The sequence below is a fragment of the Phaseolus vulgaris genome, chromosome 2, assembly GCF_051622355.1.
Source record: "Phaseolus vulgaris cultivar YP4 chromosome 2, ASM5162235v1, whole genome shotgun sequence".
Lineage (NCBI taxonomy): Eukaryota > Viridiplantae > Streptophyta > Magnoliopsida > Fabales > Fabaceae > Phaseolus > Phaseolus vulgaris.
In genome coordinates this window covers 27,779,283-27,804,687 of record NC_143499.1, presented here as the reverse complement: position 1 = coordinate 27,804,687, position 25,405 = coordinate 27,779,283, and the positions used below count along the sequence as shown (strand labels likewise).

Below are 25,405 nucleotides of genomic sequence, written 5' to 3'. Positions count from 1 at the left end.
GTACACCTTAAATTCATTATTGAATCGTGTTTCACTCTCCTTACCACAAAAAAAAAATGCCAAGTTATATATTCTTTTATATATATTATGGTTTCCCCCAACTCACATGTCAGATAAAAACTCTACCAATTGGTTGTTGTTTTTCTGAGAGCATAAAAGAAAAGAAAACATGTTAGAGGAACATGAAAACTTTATTGGATGGTTCTATAAATAAGAAACAAATACAACTCGTATTCTTTAGCAGAAATTACCATTCAAAAAATAACAAACTCCTAAAAAACTCTTACAACATGTACCTATTCAACAATCATAATTCTAATATTTACTCATAATAAACAAACTAGAGAATTAGAATCAAGAGATTTAGTTTTAATTCCAAGGCTCCATGAGCAAATTAGTACCAATTACTTTTTCATTTAATTTTTTTAATTGCCAATCCTCCACGATATTTGTGTTACTCTTTCTCTAGTTTCTTGATTAATTGTTGTAACTTCTTCAGATACTTGGTCGAGGGATGATCCATTATCATCCCTCTTGAAAGTCTGAGTTTTCCATACAGCTCTGTAGGCGTTTGATATAATAAGCAGACATGGTTTTCATCAGCTTCACTATGGTTTGAGGTTGAATTTTCAGGCATATCTGAAGGGATCATATGCATGATCCTGCCTGGTGGATAAAGACGTCGCCTAGCTGAAGTTGTGAACGGAGAAACACTAGGATAAATGTTAGGAATATTAACATGTTTTTCCTGTTTAAGCTCCCCCACTGGAGTCAACAATTGGTCTTCATCTTCATTATCGTCATCCGAGTCATCATTTTCAGATCCTTCGTTGGAAGAATTATATTCATCATCATCATCATATTCTATGAGTAATTGCTCTTCAAAACTTGTCTCAGATAATCCAGAAGCTTCAACCAAGTTATTTGACAATGGACGGTGAGACCACGAGTGTTTATGCTTCCTCACAAACTTCTGACATAGAAAAGGATCAATATTGTATAAGATAATTAATAGATGTTTATAATGAACTACGCAAAAACGAGACATGTTTAGTTATAAAAACTTGCCAGCTAGACGCTCTGAGATTTCAATCTCAAATATATAATATGAAGAAGAGAGCTTGAAGTTACCTCGCTGCAACTTTTTGCAATTGTTTTCGCAAAAGATAAATGACTTCCTGAGCTTCGGAAGTGTTTATCCTTAGTCTGACCCTGTAAATTACAGTATCAATACCTAATCATAAAAGCTTACTTGTGCAAAGAATGAAACATTTTCTAAGGCATATAATCATGAGAAATTAACCGTACCAAAACAAATAAATATTTGGATAAAATATTGTAGGTTGTTACCTCAACAATGATATCAATGAAATCATGAACAGAACAAGCTGAAAGTGTAGGCACTATGTCAGAACCATTTACTATAGAAGTTATAAAGGGTTTCCCGAATTCAGCTAACTCCAAAGTCATACAGGCAGCTGCAAAAATTACAATTGTAAAAACAATAGTTAATATCAGATTAATATTAAAGATCACGTAATAATTTAATTCTAATACAAAACCCTACTGAATTAGTTACTCAACTGAACATGTGTTAATTAAAGAAGTTTGTGCACCTGGACCAAATGTGACACAAGTTGTTGAAGAAAACTGTTGGATTTCTCTAAGCTTATAAGTCAATAGTGCAGCAGTTCCACCACCTAGGGAGTGCCCAACGATCTATATGGAAATATTATTATCATTATTATTATAACAAGCAAAAAATCCATAATTTGGATTAATAAAATATGCTAAGTAACATTAATAAGTACCTTGATTTTGAAGTCGGGGTATTGATGATGAGCATCAAGTAGGACAGGAATGCAGCGTTTTCTAATCCAATCAGCTGCAGCAATCATACCACGGTGTGCATGTCCAGAAACTATGTTGTGCCTCTCATGACCAATGCAAATGACGTGATCGAAAGAGACTGGAGCACAGAGTGCATCTGTGAAAGTGTCTTTTATGCTACGCGTTCCACGGATGAACACAAGCAAACTTTTTGATTCTCTGTCACGTATAACCGTGAAAGCGGGCTTCAGAATCTGACATGCAAACTTCATTTTCAGTTCAAATGGCCAAACACAAATTCATCAACAGAATTAATACTAATTAATTAACGTACCCTAGCTGTTCTCTTCCTATAGAGGATATCCTCCTTCTCGAATCCCGCAGCAAATAGAAACGCAAGAGAACGTTTGCAGGAGCTGAAAAACTTGGCACATGTCAACATTCTCTTCAACTCATGTAACTCCTTTAAGATTTGGGAGTCTTTCAGTTCTACACAATCACTTCTTTCACGGCATTCACTTCCAATTGTTTTCTTACCCTACATATTGATAAGCAAAAGCTCTTTGAACATGAACAAACTTTTTAAAGAACCCCAACATAAATGGATAGATATAAGAACTAGGAAACCACCTTGTCCAACACAGCGTGAGCGATGGCTATGGGCAAGTAGAACATGTACTTTTTCTCGGTTTCACAGAGCTTCGTTATCGCTTCTGTCAATATCTTGATTACCTCCCTCAAAGTTTTGGGCGCTACAAGTTTCCCTCGTTCAACCCTCAAACCATTATTTCCATTGCTCACCGACATTATTTGCGAACAAGAAGGAAGCACAGCCAAATGAAGCAAGAAGAGTTAAAGAAGATAGTTGAATATATGGTTGGCGTTGGTGTGTGTCTCAAATGCCAAGGAGAGTGTGACCTTATATAGGACGTGATGCAAGTGGCTTTATTTCTCTGGGTTGTATTATGAGCAAAAGAAAATTATTGCAAGTGGCCACATGAAGTGGTAGGTACGCATAAATTATCAACCTTACAATATGTCTTTAATTATCCAACAATTCAACTCGCTGATAAAAAAAAATCCAACAATTCAACTCTATTGTACTTTTAATTATGTTACATTGTTCTTCGTATTCACCCTGACGTACATAGACCAAATACTCTTTTACTGTCATCAATCACTTCGTGTCAAAGCACTTTAAGGATCGAGTGAGGTAAGTAAAAAAGATTAATATTCAAATTTACTTATTTATTTATCATATATCTTATTCTTTAATTTTTAGAAACTATAATATTTATAAAAAAAATAAGGAAAATTAAGTAAGCAACAAATTCTTGTCATCATCTTCTTCGCTTTTCTCTCAGACAAACATGCCTTTGAAACTGCTGTTTCTAGGTTCGGGAAACTAGGGATATAGGAGAAAAATACATTATAGACATCATAATCATAACAAGCAAGGTTAGCTTCTTCCTCACTAATTTTCCGGTGGACCATGATGAAAGAGACATGTGGAAAATTTTCTCGAGAAAGGAAAGAGTCATAGACGTGTTCATAGGTTAAATGCTAGAAAACAAAGGTTTGGTTTTGTCATAAGTTATTAATATAGAAGCTCTTCAAAGTATAGGAGGAAGGAGGAAACGAGGAAGGAGGCACTCATGCAGAAAGGTTTAAAGATGGTGACTATTTTTAATTTATAATGGTGGTTATATAGTTGCATTTGAATTGCACGTAGTCTTAAATTCAACATATGAGAAGGTGGTTATTTAGTCGCATTCTTAAATGCGATTTATAAATATGGTTATGGTAAATAGTCGCATTCTTATATGTTTCTGAATGATGTTTTAAGAATGAGGAGTAATGCATTTACGAATGTGACTATTTACTAGAGTCAAATTTATAAATTGCTTATGAATGCGTCTTCTTATGTGTTGGATTTAAGACTCAAAGTTAGGGGGTGTTGTTTTTGTACCTGGGTATGGATATATAGTCGACGAACTTTTTACTGTGTTGTTCACTTTATAACTATCAATGCGTGTGGCAGGCTAAAGGATGTCGCTATTTTTTAATAATGGTTGAGATATTCCTGAAATATCTCTATTTATTCTATTCTTCTTTTGTCAATAAAAATATATATATTAAAAATAAATAGCAGCTTATTTGCCTGTATTTGGACACCTTTTGTATGGACACTTAAGGTTAAGGTTGGCTAATTAAAAACACCATAAAATATAGGTGTTTCATAGGTACATGATAAAAAAAATGAGAAAATAATTTGTGAACAAAAATACCCCAACAGTCAGAAAAAAAATAAAACATAAAAGAAAAGAATGAAAATTTTCTATTAGAATTCAAACACGTGTATTGAACCAATATCAGTCATTTTTTCTCCCAACAATAGCAATAATCCTAAAAGTATCTCAATTATTTAGTAAAAAAACAACAACTAAATTAAATTCAAATAAAACTGCATTAATGAAATATAAACTCAAATTTAATGCAAACTAATGAAATAAAACTGTATTAATGAAATAGAATCCAATTAAATCTGGACTTGAGTCACGTTTACCTATCTATACATACCACTCAAAGAAGCTTCGGAAATGGTTATATATATATATATATATATATATATATATATATATATATATATATATATATATCAACATTCATATAATTATACGATATGAAATAAAAATTATGAAACATACCAAGTCAAGTCAAGGGTTACACAATGCACATTCTGATTGTTTCTAACTGAATAAAATTAGAAGTATCCTTATGAAAAAAGAGAGAAAAAAACTCCTCAACTTTAATCTACATTACTTTATTTTACTAAAAATATACAGAATTTTTCTTCACCATTAGCCTGTTCCAAAAAGACATAAATTTATTTAAAAAATTAAATAAATAAGTCAACATTAATATGAGAAAAATTATTATAAAAATATCTAAAGAAAACTCATCTTTTAATTAAATTAAATTTAAAATTTTCTTTATCAATAAAAAATAATTAAATAAATTGGATCATTTAAGGAATCATTCAACTCGATGTACCATACACTTTTAAACTTAACGTGACCAAAAACAGGACACCAAAAGGCATTACAAATAGAAAAGATATCCTCCCAGCAAATGAACATGCAAAATGGTGCATTCAGCATATCATACAACATGTTTACTAAAATTGTGCACAATTACAAAAGACACTCTCCCAACAATAAAACATCCATAATGATATCACAAAAAATTACTAAAATCCTGCATAATTAGGTAATGACTTTCCCTATATTGTGTCATCATACCACTTGTTTATGATCCAATTCGTGAAGAGCATATTATGTTCCTGAAAACTTCGTCAGAAATGTAAATGATGTCTGACTCAAAATGTTGAAGAATCTATAATCAAGATATTGACTGGTTTTATATCAAATCATGGTGTAATCTTTTATAATTCTTCCACCTGCAAACAAAGCTAACAGCCGTCACCCAAATCTAACATCTAGCAAACCGATTATCACTAAAAAAAAAATAGTATTATTTATGAATATTTACTCATGGATTTTAATCTGTAATTAAATTCAACATTACTTCCGGATATTATCTATGGACAACATTATCTACGGATATGACCTACAGATCTAAATTCGTAGGTAAATTTAACATTATCTACATTACTCACGGATCTTATTACCTACAAACTTTTACTCACGGATCTCTATTACCTACAAACTATTACCCACATATCTCTATTACCTACAATCTATTATCCTAATAATTATATACATAGTATTAAAAATATTATTATAATATAATTACTTATAAAATCATAAATAATATTCATAAATAATAATAATAATAAAAAATAATAATAATCATAACTAATAAGTATAACATATTATTAATATTATAAAATTAATATAATTAGTATTATAATAATAATAATAAATTAGTAATATTAATAGTATTAATGATATTAATAATATAATAAAATTATAATATTAGTAATAATAACATTAATAATATAAATACTATTAAAAAAATATTAAAATTATTTATAATACTAATATTATTTATAATATTAATAATATTAACACTATTTATAAAATTTAATAATATTAATTATATTTAATTATATTAGTGTTGATAATCTTACTAATAAGTATAATAATAATCATAATGTGATAACAAAACTTGATTGTTGTAATGGTTAAAGTTTCTTTGGAGATTCCTCAAGAACTTGATTTCGAGTCTCACCTGCTGTTTCGTTCTAACTTTAATTACAATTGACATAGATTTTTTTTCCGTGGGTAATGCTGATTTACCTACGGATTATATTGCTAGTGAAAACAATATAGATTAATCTTCTAACCAGATTAAACAGCTTATAGGGTTCATACACCAATTGGAGTATGAAAAAGAAGTCACTTGTTCATTTTTCGATAATCCATGACCAAGTTTTCAATTATGTCATAGCAAAGATTTCTTTAGGATTAGACCTATCATTATTAAAATTAATAATGTTTCTCTTTCTCTAGATTTTGCACACAACAATTCACATACACCTTTATGCTTTGTTTCTAGATTTTGTTAACTTTTATTTCACACGTTAAAAGAGGTGACTCACACGTTAAAAAAGGTGATTGAGAGATTCATCTTCTTGTACACACAATATGTCATTAAGATGTATTTCTCGGGTGCCTAACATATCTTTGGTTGTTACTTTGTTCTTTAACATTCTCCATATTAGTAAGTGAGGATATGAGAGAACTTTAATTTTCCAAAAATATTCATATAAAGATCTTTCATCTCCATTTAAATCATTCAAAAGCTTATTCTAAGCTTATTTTACAATGTAAACATCCTTCCATTGTCATTCATCTTCCACATCCTTACCTAATTGTATGTCACCTAATTGTTGTATTAACCTATTTATTTGTTTTGTTTCTCATTCAATCGTCTACATCTCCTATTTATACTCCACATCCAACTATTATTTACCCATCTTCCTATTTCACATAATTTTGCTTCTTTATTACTATATATGTCATGTAGCCTGGAAACTTGCTTTGAGTGATATATTAGCTACTCAACTATCATGTCAAACACTTATATATTTTCCTTTACCAATTGTTTACTGAATGTTGTTTTCAAAAAATTTCCCCACTCTCCATACCAACAATAATCTTGATATCCTCCACCAAATAGATTTGTCAATTTAAGAATCTAGTTTTTTTTTTTTATCAGCAATAAATAAATTAAATTAGAGGGTTACTTCAGGGGTAACCCAACCCATATACACAATCACAAAGTTACATTCCTTGTGATATAGAGCAAAATCAAATACCCAAAAGTTCTGAAACTTTAGATGTCAAAAACCTGCAACTAATTGATCCCAAACTGGTGTACACATGTGTAAATTCTGCACCAGTTTTTCCTAATACTATTACCAATTGGCTACTTAAAATTCTGTGCAGCAGAATAACCTTTGACAGCACCATTCCCCCATACCAGACCACACCAAGAATAAAGACAGCAACAGTGCGTTAGTCCTCTGTGGCTATAGGATCTCCACAAGTTGTACCTTGTATTAGTACACACCTTCCAGCACAACAATTAACCATAAGTTCCCCATCTTGTAACATTCTGTCCACGCAAACCATGGTATCCTGTTCCAACCAGAAACCAGAAAACCTTTCCTAGCTTTTAGCTAAGATATGAGTAATACAAATTGATAAAGAACAGTTGTAACAATCTTAAAAATAATTCTATATTACACATCACCCATCCCTCCTACATGACCCCTTATACCCTGCCACCTTAACCTATCTTCCTTTCACCTCTATGCAAGTAGCGACTCCTTTCCTATACTCCTTCCATCTACTAGCAACTTTTAATGCACAAGATAGGGTTTAAAAGCCAATCAGAAAAAGAATAATTGAAGGACTTCATTCTATACCTCAACCATAACCAAGTTTTAAGTTGAGTCATATGAAATATTTCCTCCGTATCAACACTATCTTGTTTAAAGATAGTTATGTTCCTTTGATCCCAAATGCTCTATACTATAGCTGTCCATACACCTTTCCACACAATTTTTTTTTTTATAATTCATCTACATCAAATAGAAGCTCTCAAAATGATCTTTGAGGATTTTTTGTTGTACAGACATAATTCCAATCCATCTAAAACACCAGTTCCATACCTGTATTGCAAATTCACACTCTAGGAACAGGTGTTGAACCGATTCAGGCCACTTCTGACAAAGGGCACAAAGAGATGTATTTACCCCTACACCTCTCCTGGAAAGGTTTATCCTTGTTGGTAGCCTTTCCAATAAGACCCTCCATGCTGTAATTTGGACATTTGGAAATGCTCTAGACATCCAGAGATGTTAGAAAATTATACTCTTATTACATGAATCACTTTTTGTAACACATTCATATGCAGATTTAACAGAGAAGTCTTCGCCTTTCCATGTCATACAATCCTTCATCTCTCTATCTAGTTTAAATCCAGCCAAAGTTCTTGACAATTCTTCCTGTAATGCAACTTCCCATTCAAATCCAGGTCGTCTCCATCTTAGATTCCAGATCCATACCGAGTCCACCCAACTACCAACTTCTTTCACTTTTAACCCCTGATCAACTGATAAAGTATATAGTCTAGGATAAATTGACTTTAAACTATTATTATTGATCCAAGAGTCCTCCCAAAATCTTATCTTATCCCCATCACCAATCTTCCACTTGATTTCTTTATGGAACCACCCCATCGAACTCTCCTCTCCACACACCTTAAAAATCTAGTTATAATGACAAGAAAAAATAAACCTTTAATCCCACCATTAAAAACGGTTATATTAAATTTAATTGTCCAAATAAAACGTGAGTAAAATTAAATAATAATTAATTGACACAAACAGAAAAACTATTTTGTGAAAAAATAATTTTACTTTAATGAAAAACTCTATTAGTTGATGAAAAACTCAAGAACTATGTTAGTTGAAAAAATTACAAATTATTTTGTTCCTTTCAATCAATTACAATACTTAAGATTATTCCTTTTATATTAATGAAATGTAATTTTAAAAAAAAATCCTTACAAATCAATGCCACAAATTTAAAGTGGGACAAGTTCTTCCAACTGTATTGATAAAGAAAGGAGACCAGGTCGAAACTATTGTTTTCCATCAGTATATCAGTTACACAATACCGAGACAAACATTTTCCAGAAAAAAATTATTAAATAGTAATTAAATTTAAAATTAAAAAAAATAGTTAAAATTTAAATAGTTAATGATTATATATTAATTTAAAAATAATTTTATAATTTTTTATTAATAATAAAAATTATTTTATATATTAAAAAAATTAATTTATAAAATTATCTATAATTTAATTAAATAGTTATTTTAATTTTTAAAACTAATTTTTATTTAATAATTTTCTTGTAAGATATACATATATTCAAAACCAATAAAAAAAAAAGTAAGGAATTGGGATAATAAAAAAACTAACATCGAAGTAAATTTAAAACAAGTTGAGCAATATAGTAACTTTTCATGGTTATACAATATTCATATAGTACTGCATTACCCCACGACAAAGTTTTTTTTTAAATAAAATATATACTTAGATGTTTCAACCTATATATATAAATATATATATAAATATATATATATATATATATATAAATATATATATATATATATAAATATATATATATATATAAATATATATATAAATATATATATATATATAAATATATATATATAAATATATATATATATATATATATAAATATATATATATATATAAATATATATATAAATATATATATATATATATAAATATATATATATATATATATAAATATATATATAAATATATATATATATATAAATATATATATAAATATATATATAAATATAAATATAAATATAAATATAAATATAAATATAAATATAAATATAAATATAAATATAAATATAAATATAAATATAAATATAAATATAAATATAAATATAAATATAAATATAAATATAAATATAAATATAAATATAAATATAAATATAAATATAAATATAAATATAAATATAAATATAAATATAAATATAAATATAAATATAAATATAAATATAAATATAAATATAAATATAAATATAAATATAAATATAAATATAAATATAAATATAAATATAAATATAAATATAAATATAAATATAAATATAAATATAAATATAAATATAAATATAAATATAAATATAAATATAAATATAAATATAAATATAAATATAAATATATAAATATAAATATAAATATAAATATAAATATAAATATAAATATATAATATAATATAAATATAAATATAAATATAAATATAAATATAAATATAAATATAAATATAAATATAAATATAAATATAAATATAAATATAAATATAAATATAAATATAAATATAAATATAAATATAAATATAAATATAAATATAAATATAAATATAAATATAAATATAAATATAAATATAAATATAAATATAAATATAAATATAAATATAAATATAAATATAAATATAAATATAAATATAAATATAAATATAAATATAAATATAAATATAAATATAAATATAAATATAAATATAAATATAAATATAAGATACAAAATATATTATCTCAATTTTTATCAAATATTATGATCTCAATTATTTTAAATGCCATTGAATTTCAATTTTTTACACCATCTATTTCATTTCTCTTATAATAATGTCAAATGGATGGATGTGATCAATTTTGCTCGAATTATATAAGAAGAATTAAGATTCAAATATATATTTAATTCGTATAAATAAATGAATTTTTATAACTGTTACGTTTTTCAAAATTTTGAAATCACTTTTTTTACTTCACATAAAAGGAATGATTTTAGTTTTATTATAAAATAGGATTTTTTTAAAAAATAGGAGTTTTTTTATTCCTAATATTTTGTTAAAAGGTAGATAATAATATTTATTTTATAGATTTTTTAAAGATTCACGATGACATGATGTTGGAAATACATTGGCAAATTCTATCGGTACCTCCATAATTTTTTTAAATTCCAATAATATAATTTTTGAGAATGATATGTGACATCTTATTTCTCATTTTCACGTAGTGATGATAAATAAATGTGTTCTAATTAAGGGGTGGTCCAACACTTATACACAAATCAAAAAAACAATCACATCTTTCTATACGTAAAACAGAACCCACAAAACTACCTATACAAACATTACCAGCCAAAACACCCTACCACTATAAGCCACCACAAAAGCTAGCACTCCTCAAAGACACTAATGACTAGCCCAATCAACCTAAAAACTTCAAAGACTTTTAATCGAATGCATACATACCATGGATTTTAGGCACCAATCCGAGAAAGAGAATGCCATAAAAGACACTTTTGATGAAATCCAAAACCAAACTTTTAATTGTGTCAAGGAAAAAAATTCAGAATGATCAATCACTTTACCTTTAAAAGTACAATTATTCTTATGTCTCCAAGTTGCTTGTAGTGACTAGTGATGAACATTGTGGTTGGGGTAGTTGTGTAGTGTTTTTATTGGTGGTGGTTGTGTTTTTATTAGTTTCTTTTTTTGTATACTAGGTTGTACAATTTGGAAGTTACAAAATTCAGTAAGATGAAAAAATGGAGTACAAAACTAAAAAAAAAATTATTTTAATACGGTATAAAAAAAAATTGGTTCCAAGGGTTTACAATTTATTTCAAATTATAATAACAGTCCACTTGATTGAATTATTACAAATACAACCATAATTATTTTCTTGATATGCAGTTGGAAGAGAAATATGGAGATATCAAATGCAGCGAAAGATTATTTAGAAAGATTTATTACATTTCATCTAAAATTATTTAAAAAATTAAAAGCCACTTTTCACAATTAGTATAATTAGTATGAAAGTGTATAGTAAATATATTGGAGAGGAAGAATTTGCCCGTACTAAGTTTTTATTTATTAATAGTTATAAACACTTGATAGATAAGTTAAATCATTTACCTAATCAAAGTCTAAAATTTCACTTTAAAATTCTCAGCAATATTATAATCAATACATCCATGATGAATAATCACTAAATCTCTTATTAAATATAATAACGGGATTTAAATTAACCTGCGAATATCAAGGTCACTCTCAATTCTTTTAAAGTTTTATGTATAAAAATGTTTAATGAAACTATGCTCCTAAACAAATCATGAAATTCGTAGATAGAAGGCTGGTTCCACTATTAGAATATTACTTTATTATTAAATTATTTTAAAACGACTTCGTATTTGTTAATATAAATCATTTTTTATTAAAATAAATTATCAATGTCTCGTATATATTTAGATTGAGGAATCAAATTAATTTTTTTTTATTCAATATACTAATTACCAGTTTAGTCAGAAAAAAAGTTTTGGCCACAATGCCATAAATTTTTGTTTTCTTCTTGCTCCATTTCATAAGTTGTTTTTTAATTCAATAAAATACTATGAAGCCATCACAGACCCAAGTCAAATTTAATTGTACTGTACTCTTCTTTCGTTGACATTTCCGAGGAAACATCGGTCAAGAAGCGTGTTCATTTTTTCTTTAATTTTTGTGAGATTTGTAATATTTTATCCTTTAAATGTTATTTTTGCTAAGTCAGAAATTTGAAATATTGGTCAAAATTTAACATTAATTTAATATTTGAAATTATTTTTTTATTATAAATTGTTGAGTTTATATTATTGTTAACATGTCTACATCTCATCTTTTGAAGAATAAACATTTAAAATTAATCAAAAGCAAACTTTATAATAAAAAATCAACTATGTGCATAGTTATTATATATATCGAACAAATAATTGACTACATTAACCTAGAGTCGAAAATATCACACTTAACCAATCATCGTTAATTTACTTTTTAAAATTAATATTTTAAAGAGTAGACTTAGCCGATTATATATATGTATATTGTATTTTTTAATTTTGATTTAAGCGTCTTCTTAATTTTTTTAAATTTTAGCACCCAATATTTTATTTTCAAGCTTTAGGATTGAGTGTACAATAATTTAGATAAACACTATAATAGTTATAATACATAAAGGAAAATTTAATGTTAAAAACCAATCAATATATCAAGAAATTTGTGCACAAAATGATAGAAGCTTGTAATATTAGAACCAAGAGTATCATAGAAAAATAACAATGAAGAATTAAACAATTAGATGTAATTGATGAAAGAATGCATATAATTAGGTATTTGAGATTCAAGTCAGATTTATATATTTTTATTTATTTATATATATTGTTCCATCCGAACAATCCGATCAAAGTATTGATCACGGCCTGAACGAGAAATAAACCTAGACCCTAAACTCAGGATTTGTTAAAGCACGATCAAGACTAGAGGAAACACGAAGAGATTTGGGAGAACATTTGAGGGTGTGGAGTCCGAGTGGAGAATGTGGGTGAACGAAGTGGCATAGAAAGAAAAGATAAAAGGAAATGAGAACAAAGGAGAAAAGATGGCATTTTTGGGTAGTAAACAAAGAAAGAGAGACAGAAAGGCAAAGAACGCCATAGAGAACTGAGGAATTAAACATTCGACTGAGTTGACTAAAATAAAACTCGGCGAGAACATTTGGCACACACCGTGGATCCGGTAAAACCGATCCCAAGTTCTACACGGTACCAACTGCGAAGCGACAGGAGATCGAAAGATGGAGAACATCCACTAGCATGCTAGGGGCAAAGGTGAAACACCCAACATCCAAAAAATCATGGAAACAATGTCGGCTTTACAGCATGATCATGAAGAAGTCAAGCGACACAAAAATTCTGAGAAGAACGAGACCAACTACAAGAGGAAACATGAGTCGTTAGAGAAGCGTCTCGAACCATCCAAGATAGGTTGCAAGAGGAGATCACCAATTAAGGAAGGTTATGGAGGACGCGGTACAGGCGAACAAAGAATTACGAAGAGCGAATAAGGAGTTGCGCAGATATGTGCACCAACAGCTATAGAGAGGTATTCAGACACGATCCCTCGACATATCGGCCAGAGATAATCCTAGACCATTTTCCCCGACTATCATGGAAGAGCCAATACCGCCTCACTTCCTCACTCTCAGGGCAACATCTTTTTCAGGAGCAGAGGACCCTGAGGGGCATCTAAAAGCCTTTCGCGTTCAAATGTTAATTTCGGGGGGTCTGACGCGGTTCATTGTAAAATGTTTGTAGGGAAGCTCATTGGAACAACTTTACAATGGTTCAGTGGAGTTCCTGACGGTAGCATCATGTCGTTCCAAGAATTCTCCAACATGTTCAAAAAGCAGTTCTCCGCCAATAGAATTGAGCCCCCCCCCCCCCCCTCCCCGTCTCGCCGACCTGTTCGATGTGTGCCAGAAGGAGAAAGAGCCGTGTAAATATTATCTAAACCGCTTCTGCGCGATTTTGGTACAATTAAGAAGCCCAAATGAAAAAAAGGTAGTGGACGCGTTTGTAAAAGGTCTTCGAGCAGGCCTGTTCAGTGACTCACTGATCCGAAATCGAGCTGAATTATTGGCGGAGATACGAGAGAGGGTTGCAGTCCACATCAGAGCAAAGGAAGCAATAGAGAAGAATAAGGTGAACGAGCTGCAAAAACAAGGAAAATACAAGGTTAGTTCAGACGCCCATGGTTTGAAGAGCGTTGTGGCTCCATCAGGGAGGAGACCCGAACAAAAGTACGTCCCATATGTCGCCAAAAATGCTCCAACGACAGAACGTACTGTAGAACACGAGCTGGAGGAAGTCAAATTCAACACCTCGTTCAAATATCTTTTAAGTAAGGAGAACGTAGCAAAGAGGCTCCATTTCCCATAGGGGACTAACCGCACTCTAAGCGCTAAAAAGGAAGCTTGGTGTGAATTTCACCAAGCCCGCAGTCACGACATGGAGAGATGCTTGACCCTAAGATACCAACTTGCCAGACTGTTAAGATAAGGGCTCCTAGGGCGGTACAGGGTGCGACTTACTAAGCTTCATGGATGCTTTCTTGAGGTACAATCAAATCAGGATGCACCCCTGAGACGAAGAGAAGACAACATTCATGACAGACACAACTAATTACTGTTCCAAGGTCATGCCCTTTGGTCTGAAGAACGCGAGTGCTACCTATTAGCGATTAATAGACAAAATCCTACAACCTATGCTCGAACGAAACGTACAAGCATACATAGACGACATGCTCGTCAATTCTGGCCGACCTGATGTCCACTTCTTGGACTTAGAGGAGCTTTTCAGAACAATAGGAAAACATAAGCTCAAACTCAACCCTGAAAAGTGTGTCTTTGGCGTCCAAGTAGGTAAATTCCTTGGTTTTCTACTGACCAAGAGAGGTATAGAGGCCAATCTGGACAAATATGCCGCTATCATCAATATGATGAGCCCAACCAACGTGAAAGAGGTACAACGATTGACAGGAAGGATTGTAGCCTTATCGCAATTTCTCTCCACTAGTGGTGAAAGGGGATATACCTTACTTTCAATGCCTCTGAAAGAACAACAGGTTTACCTGAACTACCGAGTGTGAGGAAGCTTTTTCCAAATTGAAAGAGTACTTAGCTAACCCTCCCATGATAACTAGGCCCTTAAAGTGAGCACCAATCCGATTATATTTCTCAATCACAAAGCGCTCTATAAGTTTGGTCTTGGTGCAGAATTCAGGTAGAGGTCAACGTCTAGTGTACTTCGTGAGCAAAGTGTTACAAGAGGTCGAGCTTAGATATCAGAGTATGAAAAAAGCAACTTTAGTCATCATCTTCACAACTTGCTGTTTGAGGCACTATTTTCTAAGTTTTTATGTGATAATAATGACAGATCTCCCCATAAAGCAGGTACTCCAAAAACCCGACGTGGCAGGGCGAATGGTTAGATGGGCCAACTTCTTAACCAAGTTAGCCCCTGACGGAGTAGATGGAGCATATGGTAACTCCAAGTGGTAACTTTCGGCAGATGGCTTGTCGAACCTAAAAGGCAGTGGAGTTGGTATTATATTGGAAGGACCAAAGAGGTCTTCCTTGAAACCAACAATAATCAAGTAGAGGACGAAGTTCTTATTGTTGGGATGTTGTTGGCCTAGGAGCTCGGGGTACATGATCTAATGGCAAGAAGTGATTCTCTACTGGTAATGGGACAGGTCGGAGGCGCATATCAAGCTAAAGACCCTCAGCTGGCGTCATACCTCAAATATGTGCTTCCTTTGGCAACGACATTTTCCACTTTCGAGCTTACACACGTCCCGAGATAGCAGAATGCTCGAGCTGACCTCCTGTGTAAATTGGAAAGATCTGGGAAAGGTGGTGCCAACAAATTCGTAATTCAATAAACATTAAGACTCTCGGTGACTACAACATAGCACGACTTAGGTGAGTCAAAATCAACCGAAGAAGTGTTTCAGGTGTCAAGTAGAAACACCTGGATGACTCATTATGTTTGATACCTTGCAGACGCTTTGCTCCCCCTAGATCAAGATGAAGCCAAACTAATAAAGATAAATGCAAACAGATACGTCCTTATCAATGGCAATCTTTTCTGGTATGGGTTCGCTCACCCACTCCTTACCTGTGTAGATAACGACCAAGGTAGAAGGATAATGACTGAGCTCCACGAAGGCATATGCGGCAATCATATCGGTGGGCGAGCACTATCTTCAAAGGTCATTCAGATCGGCTACTATTGGCCAATAATAAAGGAAGACAACCTCAGTTATAAAAGGAAGTGTGAGCAGTGTCAGAAGCACGCGATTGAAATCGAGTACCTCCCGAACAGCTCTGATCAATAAAAAGTCTGTGGCCTTTTCATATTTGGAGAATCAAAATCCTCAGACCCTTCCTTTTGGCAGCTCGACATATAAAATACATGATAGTCTCCATAGAGTATTTCACAAAATGGATCGAAGCCGAGCTCGTGGCGATTATATAAGTACAAAAGGTTCGTAATTTCATATGGAAGAATGTAGCTTGTCGCTTTGGCATTCCTACGCAATTAATTTCAAACAACGGAACTTAATTCACTTGTAGGCAACTGAAGGAGCTAGAAATTAAATAGATCTTCGCTTCCGTTGAACACCCTCAAACCAATGGGAAAGCGGAGTCGTCCAACAGGATATTACTTTGTGGTTTAAAAATAAGGTTGGAAAAGGCTAAGGAGGGTGGCCCGAAGAGGTCCCGAGAATCCTATGGTCTTACCACACCATCCCTCAGTCTACGACACAAGAAACACCATTCAACGTCATCTCCGAGACAAATGCAATGATACTAGTCAAGATATTAGAAAAATCCAATCGAGTACTGAATTTTCTAGTCGATGAATCTGATCAAGAGAAGCAGGTAAACTTAAATTTATTGGAAGAGGTTCGAGATCATGCACGGATAAACTCTGAAGCAATGAAGCAAAGGGTCGAAGGGCGGCATTACACCTGACTTAGTTCTAAGGAAAGTCCACCCCTGCCAAATAGAGAACAAGTTATCACCTAGATGGACAGGTCCATACTGAATGACTGAGGTATTCAGCAATGGGGCATATTGACTAAAAAATTTAGACAGGGACAAATTCCATGAACATGGAATGCAACAAGTCTCAAGTTTTATTTTAGCTTAATCATGCATGTTATTTTGATTTTTTGTTTCCGTACGCATTTCTTTTATACATGTTAGTTTGAATTATATTTTTTCATGAAGGAATAAATAGTTTGGCGATACACTTTTCCCCCGAAAAAGGGTTTTTAACGACGTCGTCCAACTTTTTCAAAAGATTGTCTCCAAAGGAAAACAACTTGTCGTTCCTCTATGATCTGCACGAGTTTGTTACTTAAAATTGATACTACGAAAAAGTAGCTCACCGAACCTCTATGATTGGTCCAAGCTTTTTATTTAAATCTGATTTTACGAAAAGGCAGCTTGTCGAACCTCTATGATTGATCTGAGTTTGTTACTTAAAATCGATTCTACGAAAAAGTAGCTCGCTGAACCTCTATGATCGATTCGAGCATGTTACTTAAAATTGATTCTACAAAAAAGCAGTTTGTCAAACCTCTATGATCGGTCGGTGCCATTTATTTGAAGATTCCCTACAAATAGATAGCTCACTGAACCCCCATGATCGGTTTGAGCTAGTTGCTTAAAACCACTACGAAAATAAAGAAATCACGCACGACTCACCAAGCCTGTACGATTGGCCAGAGCCAGTGATAGGCTCTTTCTACGGCTACACTAAGATAATTGAAACTAGGGTAACATCAAAATTCTCCTCCTTTCATTACTGTTAAAAACTGACCTAAATAGAAGTTGTATGGGCCCAACTGGCCTTACATTGTTCCCTAAACTTTCTAATAACACCTAATTAATTACATAATGTAGTCTTCCATCCATTTGGGCTTAACAATCTGACGTTTGGGCCTATTATTGTTGGGCCCAGTTGTATCAGTACCATCCGCCCGTTTTAGCACTATGTCCTCAAAGTGAGTAGTTGGATTGATTTGGGCTGAAGAGTCATTAGCGGATTGGGCTTGCGGATGTGTTGGGTGTGAAGGGTGAACATAGGATTGGCCCATTTGTGGATTGTTTTGGAATGTTATAGCATTGTTAGGAGTGAAGTCTTGGTTTTGGGAATCTGAAATGTGGTCATTACGTGGCCTTGTGTGAATGGTTGGAATGGGTGGTTGGGGTAGAGAGTTAGGTGAGGGACTTAATGGTGGGTTTAAAAGTTCTGAGGGGTTAGGTGGGGCTATTAAATGCTGGTGGGAAAGTGTTAAGTCACGTGGTGTAGAGTTAGGTGGGGGCATTAATTGCTCTTCTGAAGGGTTTTCAAAGTCAGGTGAGTTAAGTGGTTGGACATTTGAAATGCTTTTGGGGTTAGGCGGGGGGGTATTCAAAGAGATTGGCGAGTCTCTCTCTGCGTGAGAGAGTGAATTAATACCTGTAGCTCCATGGGTTCCTTTGAAAGAACGAAGGAGGGATACATGAAATACGGGGTGTACTCGCTAGGTGGTTGGTAAGCAGAGTTCGTAGGCCACAGCGCCGATGCGGGGGGGGGGGGGGGGGGGGGGGGGTTATTCAAAGAGATTGGCGAGTCTCTCTCTGCGTGAGAGAGTGAATTAATACCCGTAGCTCCATGGGTTCCTTTGAAAGCACGGAGGAGGGATACATGAAATACGGGGTGTACTCGCGAGGTGGTTGGTAAGCAGAGTTCGTAGGCCACAGCGCACTTGATAAGGCCCCGAGTAACGAGGGGCGAGCTTTGAACATGTACGACGCTCCACCGATTGCTGGCGGTGAGGTTGAAGACGTACCCATACCCAGTCATCGAGGTTAAAAGAGCATTCAGATCGGTGCACATCCGTTGACGGGCTCGACGAAGGTTTTGTTTGAGGGCATGGAGAACCAGCGTATGTTGGTGCAATAAATCAACAACGGTGGTGCCTGAGCATGGACTGTGCAACAGATCTAGGGCGGTGGGAGGTTGTCTTCCGTACAGAGCATGGAATGGTGAGGTTCCAATGGCAGAATGGTAAGTTGTATTGTGCCAAAGTTCTGCTAGATGAAGATATTGGAACCAAGTGTGAGGATGTTCGCCCACAAAGCATCGGAGGTAATCTTCCAAACTTCGATTAAGAACTTCTGTCTGTCCATCAGTTTGCGGATGATAAGCAGAACTGAACTTTAATGTTGTGCCTTGTGCCTTGAATAGGTCAGAGTCCAAGGTCATTGATGGAATCAGGTTGTTGTCTATTGAAAGCAGGTTAAGGGATGCAATGGAATGGGTGGATAGGTACTGGCAAAATTGGTGGTAAGTGGTTGAAGTTGGGGTAGATGGAGTGGCAACTTGTAAGGTGATTTGTTTGTTCTGGTGAGTGAAAGCAATGCTGGGTACAGAGAAATCTGCCTGAATAGGCCCTAGAGTGCGCAACCATTCAATACCCAAAACTACATCTGCTCCTTCAATAGGTAATAGGTAGAAAGGAATGGTGAATGTAGAAGTCTGAAGAGAGATGTCCACTAAGGGGCATATCCCTTGGCATTGTATGAAGGCCCCGTTTCCTACCATCACTGACAAAGGGGGGCTTGGTGTAATGGGTAGATGAAGGTGGTGAGCTATGCGGGGCTGGAGAATGTTGTGGGAGCTGCCTGAATCAATGAGAACAGTGACAGGCAGGTTGTGGATTGTGCCAGTAAATTTTAGAGTTTTGGGAGATGTGTTGCCTGTGAGGGCGTGGGGTGATAAATGAAAATGGATGGTGTTTGGGCATTCAATGTTTGTGGTTGCAGTCTCGACAGTGTCTAGGGTATAGTCTGAGTCATCCAAGAGAAGTAGGAAACGAGAAGTGGTGCATCTATGCCCTGGGGTAAATTTCTCATCACAGTTGTAGCATAAACCAAGGGCACAACGTTCTTGCAGTTGGGTTGGTGTGAGGCGTTTAATGGGCAAGGGATGAGTTATTTGATGGTTGACAGTGGATTTGTTGTTAGGCAATATGGGGAAGTTGGAGGTAGGATGGGTTGTTTGGGGAGTAAGAAAACGTTGGGGTCTAGGTTTGGAGTCACGAAGTTTGTCCTCAATGAGTTTGGCTAAACCAATAGCTTGGGACACAGAATATGGGTTGAGGATGGAGAGTTCTCTGCGGATTTCAGGTTGGAGTCCCGAAATAAAGCAATTAAGTATAATATCAGGGGTGAGTCCAACTACGCAGTTACATAATTTCTCAAAACGGGATTGATAATCTGTTACCGTGGTGGTTTGCTGGAGTTTGAATAATTCTGCTTGATGGTTAGTGTAGGTGGACGGTCCAAAACGCAGTTCCAAGGCTCGAGTGAAGGAAGGCCAGTCTGTGATAAGGTTGTTCTGATGCAACCATTTAAACCAGCTGAGAGCCTCTCCCTTCATGTGAAAAGCTACCATAGAAATCCTTTGTTCAGGTGGAATCTGATAAAACGCAAAATACTGCTCTGCTTGGAAGAGCCAATCTAGAGGTTCAGGGCCTTCATAAAAGGCTAACTGGAGTTTGGGTGGTCGGATAGTGGAAGGGGGGTTGCTATTATATTGGGTGTTGCCAGGGGGTTGATTTGTGTTTCCATCGGTGTGTGTGGAGGGAATGTGATTCATGAGAAATGTGAGGATGGATTGAACCGAATCATTATGTGTCTTCATGGCTGCCTCGCGGGTGTGATTATCGTCCATTTGAACCTGAATACATGATAGACGTTCTTGAATGGATTGTAGAATTTCTTCTAGGTCTTTGGTTTGGGGTTTAGAAGGAGGCATTGGGAAGGTCAATGAAAGCACCAATTGATAGGCTCTTTCTACGGCTACACTAAGATAATTGAAACTAGGATAACATCAAAATTCTCCTCCTTTCATTACTGTTAAAAACTGACCTAAATAGAAGTTGTATGGGCCCAACTGGCCTTACATTGTTCCCTAAACTTTCTAATAACACCTAATTAATTACATAATGTAGTCTTCCATCCATTTGGGCCTATTATTGTTGGGCCCAGTTGTATCAGCCAGCAACTGCATAGTCTTGAAAGAATGAAGAACGAACATCCAGAACCTCGGTGAACACTACAAACGGCCGAAAAGGATAAGATACCAAGATCTATCAAACAAAAGGGGAAAAGCAAAAATTCAGGTATGAATATCTAGGACTTACTTGCAAGTCATTATGATCCATCACATAACACAATTTACTTTTGGTTCCAGTAATTTAAGTTTTGGAAGCAAGTTATGTTTTGCAATACAATAAAGTTAACATAAAATGTGTATGTCTTAAACGGACATACAAATAGAGTAACTTGTTTTTCAAAATAGTTTTACAACCCAGATAAAACTTAAAACAAAACATACATATCAAGCATTTTCGGTCAGCTTCCTGTCCACCACAAACTTACAGGGCTCAATTATAGATAAATCAATAGTTTTGTGGATGACGACTACTTGCTCCAAAGCCGCATCAAAACCGGTTGCGAACGAATTAGCCACATCATCTTTTAGGAGCTTCATTTTTGTTCCTTGTTCATCGAGTTTTGCCAGTTTCTCTTCATCATATTTCTGGGCCTGGGTCAGTTGGGCATCCAGTTAGGACTTCTCACGAGTTAGTTGGTCAACGTTTCCACGGAGCCGATCCACTTCAGCATTTTCAGCTAGCAATCGGTCAATCTCCTTTTGTGAGTCTGCTAGTTGTCATTTCCGTTTTTGGATCTCGAAGATGTCCGCCTCTGCTTGGGCATTAGCTATACACACCAGTGTTGTCACTTTTTTTAGCATGCCTTCGGCCTCTTTACAAAGCAGGTTTACCTTCGACCCTTTCAGCCTCGAGACATCCTCTTTCAAAGTACTGTGTCTTGATATGAGACAACATGTCGAAGTCAGAATACCAAAAACTCGACTTACCTTTTTCGTTTTCAGCAATGCTCAGGTTACCGACATCCGAGCTCGAGTGTTGGAAAGAGATCAGGCCCTCTACTCTCTTCCTTTTGAAACTTGCTCCCGATTGTGTGTGGTCGTTGGGGTCAGATTGAATTCGGACTCTACCTGGGGAGGCCAGGTTTGCCACTAAGGTGGTCTTAGCTGCTCGCATCCTTCTCAAGCGCTCAACCAATTCCTCTTTGTTGAAAAAAGATAACATCTTATCTGAAAGGAAAATGTTAAAGCATCTCAAAATACAAGAGAAACCAAAATTCCTACAGAAGTCCAAGAAAACGCTATACAAATATAAACCTTTATCAGCTCGGGTCGATACTCCCGCTTCAAGAGAGTATAGGTATCGAAAGTGATTTGAAGATTTCCCAAAAACTCGAAAGCACCTTGCTCCACGAGGTCAAGTTGCTTGAGCTGGCGAGCACTTTAGAACTCGGGTTTGTTGGTCCAATACAAAGGAAACCATCCAAGAGTGTGGGGCTCTCGGTTGCAGGTCGTGCTTTGACAAAGCGACCTTTGAAGTTCTTGTAGGAGGATTGGAAAAGGGAGAGAATTCCTCTCCTTCCACAATTGTTTAGGGAAGACCACAGTTGTTTATTGGAATTCTTAAATTCGAAAAAGTAAAAAAAGATATTAAAAGTCGATGAAATCCTGAAGTGTGAACATAAGATAATGAAGGCTCGGATAAAGGCCCAACTATTCGGGTGTAGCTGGGACGGACAAACATTTAGCTTAGCAAGAATTTCTTTTTCAAAGATGGTTAAGGACAAATGCAGGTATAATTTAATGAAAATGATGACATAGAAAAAACAAAATGACCCTGGGGAGCCACCGGACTCGTCCCTACACACCAGTTTGTCGGGCTCACAAGCAACGACCTTGACGAATCTTTCATCGACTCTACTCAAGCTATGCGACTCACTAAGGTTCTTAATTATCTGGCAAGAGGTTTAAATAGAAGTCTCCCTAAGAAAATTCTTTTTTGCCCAAGTTTAAAGAGTTGAGTAATCCATAGTCTAAAAAAGCGAAAGAACAAACTAAGAAAAGCCAGAAACAGGTGGCAGGAATGGTATGAATAGTAGTAAAGCCAGAGGGTGTAGGGCAATGGAAAAGACAATTGAATAGTAAAACCACCACCACAAAAAGCTAAAAGTAAGTAGCACTAGTGACAAAGACATACCTAATATGTCAATCATTAGGGAACCACGTTGGAACAAAGAATGAATAGTGGCTATGGTTTGGAGCGAATGAAGCAAAAAAATGGAGTAAGCTAGTAGTAGAAATGTGGAATGTTAAAGAGCCCCATTGGCGGAATTCGAAATGAACGAATCAAGTCATCAAGAAGCTGACACATAACCCATACTAGATCGTATCCAATGGTCAGAGTCAGGATAACAGTCTTATCGGAAGAGTCTTGTCTTCTCGGGGAAGCGGAAGTGCCAAGAGGGGAAGGTCAATCCCTGCGCGACACGTGTAGCATGAGGTTCAATATTATGAGGACTTGGGACGATAAACCCTGTCAGTACAAGCCGCGCAAAGACAACACGTGTATGCCAGGTATATTAGCCTCTTCGCCTAGCTCTACTCGGCTGGAGGCAGGGTGGATGTGTCCCATCCGAGCAATCTGGTCAAAGTACTGACCACGACCTAAGCAAGAAATAAGGATTCGTTTTGCTGACTAGGCAGGCCACGTTGGTCTAACTAATCAAAGGCAAGCGCGATCAAGACTGAAGGAAACACGAAGAGATTAGGGAGAACATTTGAGGACATGGAGCCCGGGTGGAGAACGTGAGGTGAACGAAGTGGCGTAGAAAGAAAGGATAAAAGGAAATGAGAACAAAGGATACGAGACGACATTTTTGGTTGGTGAACAAAGAAAGAAAGACAGAAAGGCAGAGAACGTCAAAGAGAACTGAGGAATTAAACATTCGGCTGAGTTGACTAAATACAACTCGGCGAGAATATATATATATATATATATATATATATATATATTAATGTTATTATTTGATAATTGTTGTTTTACTATTAAATTAAAATAATTCTAGCGTAGATATGTTTAACGTTAGAGAAATGATACTATAATTATGGTAAGTAGATTTGTGGTCATAATCTATTTGTAAACAATAAAAGTTAACAACAATAATAATAGAGATGAAAGAAGTTGAAATTTTTAGCATACAATATGGAAGAGATTGATTACATGCTTCAGAATTAATTGTTTAGTATCTAAAATAATGTTTATTATTGATAAATAGTTTATAAATTGGTATTTAATTAGTTACAAAAAATTTTGCTATAAGTTTTAGCTACCAACTTTAAAATCTAAATAATTAATAGTTAAAACATTAGTAACTAATTAGATACTAATTTAAAAATTATTTATCCATAATAAAAACTAATATACATACCAATTTAAAAACTATTTATCAATAATAGAAATTAATCTAAATACCAATAATTTTATTCTTTAAAATAATATCTAATTTTATTCAATATTGTTTTAGTATATATATATTGAAAATCAAAACTGACTCTTAATAAGAAAATTAGGTGAGAAATTAAAAACAATTAATTAAATTTACTTACGATTTATTAGAAAAGTTCATTTAAATGATTAATTTAATAAAAATGACCAAATTTATTTATTAGTACTTTTTATGGATGTTGAATGTGGTGTGTACTATTTAAGAAGGTAAAAAAAAGTTATAAAGTAGAGTTATTCCCAGGAAATAGTATCCTTTTATTATGAATAACGAGAGATTACTTCTGCTACCATTTTTGGTTTCATGATGGTTATGTATTAGTCAGTGAAATCTTGGCGATTTTAACAAAGAAAAATTATAGTAGAAACTTAATTGGGTAGGGAATTGAATGCAAACAATAGTAATATTGTTTGATAAATAGGCAAAGAAAGATGCATTTTTTTTATTGAGTTTCACATATTTTATTTTTCACTCGAATACAAGAAGGAAAAAGTATAAACAAACTAATATTTTTGAAAAAAAGTATTTTTTTTTTCTATATAGTGGAATTAGACCACATTCGTACCTTAGGAATATTATTTTATTGATTTAAGTAATTCAAAC

The 25,405-nt window shown here is 33.8% G+C and overlaps 1 protein-coding gene and 1 long non-coding RNA gene across 3 annotated transcripts; both read right to left on the bottom strand.

Annotated features, from left to right (window-relative positions):
* Window positions 1–172: 172 nt before the first annotated feature.
* Window positions 173–2,722, bottom strand: LOC137809675 (uncharacterized). The gene is made up of 7 exons (XM_068610775.2): window positions 2,461–2,722; window positions 2,165–2,368; window positions 1,812–2,084; window positions 1,617–1,719; window positions 1,351–1,478; window positions 1,132–1,212; window positions 173–973 (listed from the first exon to the last, which is right to left on the bottom strand). Exons 1-7 carry the CDS (start codon window positions 2,635–2,637, stop codon window positions 455–457), a joined length of 1,485 nt encoding a protein of 494 aa, XP_068466876.2. The 5' UTR covers window positions 2,638–2,722; the 3' UTR covers window positions 173–454.
* Window positions 2,723–21,259: 18,537 nt separating this feature from the next.
* On the bottom strand, window positions 21,260–24,211 carry LOC137811208 (uncharacterized). 2 transcript variants are annotated; one of them, XR_016518595.1, is made up of 3 exons: window positions 22,617–23,979; window positions 21,788–22,529; window positions 21,260–21,495 (listed from the first exon to the last, which is right to left on the bottom strand). It is a non-coding gene; the product is annotated as an uncharacterized LOC137811208 (long non-coding RNA). The 2 variants fall into 2 exon arrangements; XR_011081041.2 differs by lacking the exon at window positions 21,260–21,495 and having other exon boundaries at window positions 21,664–22,529; window positions 22,617–24,211.
* Window positions 24,212–25,405: the final 1,194 nt, after the last annotated feature.

What these genes read in the sequence shown, in the direction of transcription:
- LOC137809675 (XM_068610775.2), bottom strand. Translation starts at nt 2,637, where the DNA reads ATGTCGGTGAGCAATGGAAATAATGGTTTGAGGGTTGAACGAGGGAAA. An exon ending in ATAGGAAGAGAACAGCTAGG is followed by an intron (nt 2,085 to 2,164) that starts GTACGTTAATTA and finishes TTTGCATGTCAG; the next exon opens with ATTCTGAAGCCCGCTTTCAC. An exon ending in TCATTGATATCATTGTTGAG is followed by an intron (nt 1,213 to 1,350) that starts GTAACAACCTAC and finishes TGTAATTTACAG; the next exon opens with GGTCAGACTAAGGATAAACA.